At 41.7% G+C, this 4,738-nt stretch overlaps 1 protein-coding gene across 1 annotated transcript; it reads left to right on the top strand.

Annotated features, from left to right (window-relative positions):
• Window positions 1–613: 613 nt before the first annotated feature.
• LOC311171597 (NADH dehydrogenase [ubiquinone] 1 alpha subcomplex subunit 5-like) lies at window positions 614–964 on the top strand (the record flags this gene model as incomplete). The annotated part of the gene is made up of 1 exon (XM_084234566.1): window positions 614–964. The coding sequence occupies one exon, from the start codon at window positions 614–616 to the stop codon at window positions 962–964; it is 351 nt and encodes a 116-aa protein (XP_084090692.1).
• Window positions 965–4,738: the final 3,774 nt, after the last annotated feature.

The following is a 4,738-nucleotide window of genomic DNA, read 5'->3' as shown; positions in this document are numbered from 1 at the left end:
TAGCTGCTATTGTCTCTGTCAAGGACAAAGAGTAACCTCCCCATGTGTTTGTCACCCATTTGTCTCTTCCAAGTGTCTTACATATTTCTTCTTCATGTTTCTCCTTCAAGCTTCCTCTACACATATGTCCCCTCTCTATTTATATATACACTTCACTCCTTACCAGCTGCCTTTTCCTAGGAAAAGGACTTGCAAACTGGGACTTGCAATTCACGGTGCCTGCAAATAAGGGTGGGGGGGTGGGGAAAATGGAGCCAGTTTCATGTTCTTCCCCTTTTCATGGGAAGCAAGGGAGGAAGGAATGTCGAATCACCAAATCCAGAATGTCAGAAATCAAAGAGGAAATTTTGCTTCAGATCGTACAGATATTAAAAGAGTATAAAGAAAATATTATGTAACTCTTAATACCAATAAACATGACAGCTCTAAAAGAACTAGGCAAATGCTATGAGAAACACAATTTGTCAAATATGATCCCAAAATGTAGACAATCTGAATATCCTCTTTCTGTTAAAGAAATGGAGACTTTCTTATAAAGAAAATTTCATTTATAGATGGTTTCACTAGGTAGTGATGTCAAACATTTAAGAAGTGGAATCTACTCGGCGCTGTCATGGCGGGTTTGCTGAAGAAGACCACTGGCCTTGTGGGATTGGCTGTAGGTGACACTCCGCATGAGAGGCTAAGAATATTGTACACAAAGATTCTTGATGTTCTTGAGCAAATCCCTAAAAATGCAGCATATAGGAAGTACACAGAACAGATTACCAATGAGAAGCTGGGTATTGTTAAAGTGGAAACAGATGTTAAAAAATTAGAGGATCGACTTCAGGGTGGTGAAATAGAAGAGGTGATTCTTCAGGCTGAAAAGGAACTAAGTCTGGCAGGAAAAATGATACAATGGAAACCATGGGAACCATTAGTGGAAGAGCCATCTGCCAACCAGTGGAAATGGCCAATATAATGACATGTGTGTTGATGAGAAACTGATGCAATTAAATGTTCTGTTAAATTTAAAATGTTTCCATATTATTGGGAAAAAAAAAAGAAGTGGAATCTATCTTATCCAAACTACTCCAGAAATAAGAGATGGTAACACCATCATAATTCTGTTACCAAAATTTGACCAAGAAGTTATAAGAAAATAAAATTTCAAGTCATCCCTAAAGCAGATCTTTACAAATTATTAGCAAATTAACCTCAATGAAAAGAATCATAGATCATGATCAAGTACTATCAAAGGAATATAAAATTGGTTTAATAATTGAACATCAATAAAGATCCTGAATAAAGCAAAGTTATCCCTTTCTACCAGTTCTATCCAACATTGTGACGATGCGCCAACTTTTGGATGGGTTACGTTTACACTGACTTTAACAAAGAGGGCACAGATAATTCCTATTTAAATCACAATGTATATGCATTAAATGTAGTTTTTGGAAAATTACAGACCAGGTCTTCATACAAATATACAAAATAATTCATGACAAAATAAATTGATAATGATGAATTCAGCCTATTATAATTTAGAATTATAAATCAAGAAGAGCAACAAGTGGAAACTCTAACCAAATGAAGATTGCACTTAGGCACTTAAAGCAGAAAGTTCTTCCAGAAAATTGTGGAAATTGCAAATCTCTATCCATGTACCTTTGTTGCCAAACATTGTGTGGCTGCCAGCCTTCTAGAAGAATGCTGAATGAGTGGTCTCAGTAAATTCCAGCCACATGTTAATTCTGGTTTATGAATTCCAATTTTGGTTTCTATCCATAACTCATTTAGTAGATTACTACTGAGTAGCTCTAATTTGTGGTTGAGTGACTATCTGAGAGATAATCTACAAGTTTGGAGGGAAAGATTTTCATGTTTGGATCTGCTTAAGACTCATTAGGTGGCCCATAAAGAGATTCACTGCAGAAAATATGGCTCTGGGGAAAGAGATGGAGCGGGAAGGGAGAAATGCTGTATCAGAATACCCAGGGGGAATGTGTAGTTTGGAAACAAAACCGTGCTTTTTCTCAATGCTTTGATTTATTTTTAGTCACCGTAACTCATTGCTTTTGAATCTAAAATAATGTGTTAAAGGAGGGCATGAGATTACGTTTACCCAAAGGGAAAATGTACTAAAAAGCTGCCAAAGCATTGAGCTTATAAAGTTGGTATAAATGGAGTGATAAGATAGTCCCCAAACTTCTTTACTCAGAGATTCTGGTTGATTGGCATGGATGGTATTAGTTGAGTCTCCAGCTTTAAGTCAATGTCAGAGACACCGGCAGGCTTCCTTATAGGCCCTCCAGTGATTCCCTCTGAGCCTCTCTGTTACTACTTTCCTGTATTACACTCTCTGTTCCAGTTACTTTGGCGTCCTCATTGTTCCTTAAACGGCAACCACACTCCTGCCTTAGGACCTTTGCACTGACTGCCTGGAATGCTCTTCCTTTAGATGTTATCATGGTTCATTCTCTCGCTTAACCTCCAGTCTTTTTTTAAAACGCATTTTCTCATTTTCGTAATGAGGTCTTGTAGGGTCAGGACAGGCACAGTGCAGGTTTTCTGATCCAGCAGACGGTTAAAGAAGAGTCTTGGAGCCCTCAGTGGCTTTCTCAGGCTTTTATTGAGCTTTACATGTAGTGTGGCAAACAGGTACACGGCAGGCAGGGGTGCTGGAGGGCCCAGGAGGCCCACCCCCCCGCAAGTCTTCACTCTGGGCTTCTCTGGCTTCTCTCTCTCCTTCTTCTCTCCTGCCTTTCTCCTGCTTCTGCTTCTCTCAGTAACTACCTCATTACTCCTCCCATGGCCCACAGAAATAAACAAGATAGTTGCAACCATGTAAGAACTGCAGGTGCCCCATCAGGCAGGGCAATCCTAATGGTGGGAGGGCAGAAAAGCCTGAAAGCCCATTTACCTTTCAGGTCTATCATGACCATCTGATTTCATCCTGCAAACTACCCTGCATCCTTCCCCTCTTGCTCCTGAATGCCCTTATCCCATTCTATTATTTTTTGGGGGGATAACACTTATATCTTCTGCCATACTATGTAATTTATGTAATTATTTGTTTGTGATATCTATTGAGACATGAATCTATTGAATGAGGTTTTGTTTTATTTTTTTAAAGGATGGTTTTATTAGGAAAAGGAGAAAAAGAGAGGAATCTGCAGTCACAGGAGGGCAGGAGAGCTGCTGCTCCTGTTTTGCAAAGGGAAATTGTTTTTAACAATACATACCTGCGGAGTCACACGTGGGCAGGAGAGCTTGAGTTAGGTTTTGACATTCAGGTTTCTGATATTTGGTAGGTCTATTTCCTCTCTGTTTTATAATCCAAAGAAGAGAAATGTGAACATTTGGGGCCTTTCTGATTGGGCATATGTAACATTTTCTCATATTTAATTTGAACTGTGTAGGGAAAACAGTGGCTCAGGTTTTTTTCTGCCCTCCCGCCCTAGTCTCTATGGCTGGCATCTGTGGTCTTATTTTCCTCTAGGTTGCATTACTTCCACGGTTACCAGGGCCTGAGAGACGTATGCGCAGGGCACACACGCCTGTGACCATGGACACCCGGGCCAGAGAGCTTGGGCATGCACATATGTAAATGCAGGCACCTGGGCCTAGCAGCTGGGGATAAAAGGAGCTTCTCAGCTCTGTGATGGCCTTGTCACTCTGAGGCTAGAGACCTCAGTTACTTGCTCTCTGCCTGCTGGCCTGTTCCCTGATTCAGCGTGAAAGGCATGTTAGAGATACTGAAGGCTCCAAAATTCTCTTTTCATCTGCATGCATCGACAATGAACCTACCCGGCCTGGGACAGTGGCCCAACATACCGCTTAATAAAGTAATGAAATTTGGGCCTCCTGTGGTGGCGTAGCGGTTGAGCACTGGTTTGTGAGGCTGCCCGCAGCCTCCACAGCCCCAGTTCGATCCCCGTCGAGGGTCCCACAAAAAAAAAAAAAAAAGGTAATAAAATTTTTCAAGACTTGTTCTGTTAGAATTGTTTACACTCAGTTCTGATCTAGTTGGTTCTTAGGCTTGAAAACTCTCTTCTTGGGCCTCCCCTGGTGGTGCAGTGGTTGAGCGCTGTGCTGCCAAGCTGCAGCTGCCTCTGCAGCGCTGGTTCCATCCCCGGCCGCAGGGTGAGGGTCCCACATGGAGCGCAGACCTCTCCTGCCGCCCGCTGCTCCCATCAGCAGTGTACTTCGGTCCTTCTGCCTGCTCTGCTTCCCTCTCTGGCTCTGGTGAATCCTCTCACCCTCCCACACTTCTGACTGTACCCAGTACTTGTATGAATAAATAAATAAATCTTTAAAAAAAAACAACAACTCTCTTCATTCTTACCTTTGCTATAGGAGATACTGCGATGTACCCTGTAGGTCCCCCTCAGGGTTGAGACATTAATTCTCCCAGATGCTGGGAGTGTTAGTTTCTGATGGCTCTTTGGGCATTGCTTCATCCCAAAGGAACTATCTTCTCCAAACTTATAACTCTCTCTGGGAATCCCACATTCATTTACAGGTTGAAATGGGGTACAAAGGCCTCACTTCATTGACTTATTTGAAAACAACTCTGAAGGGCCAGAGATGAGGCTTTACTAGAGCTGTATCATAGTTTAATTTCTTTCTGTCTACTCACATTTTCTCTACTGTTTTTCAATTGTTCCAGCAATTCTTCCTAGTAAACTTCTTGCACAGAAATCTCCATCTCAGAGTCTGTTTTTCAAGTCACTCAAAGACAGGACTAGAGTGG

Source organism: Talpa europaea, assembly GCF_964194135.1.
Source record: "Talpa europaea genome assembly, chromosome: 6".
Taxonomy (NCBI): Eukaryota; Metazoa; Chordata; class Mammalia; order Eulipotyphla; family Talpidae; genus Talpa; species Talpa europaea.
Note: the sequence above shows the minus strand (reverse complement) of the source record. Positions and strands in the feature narration are given on the sequence as shown.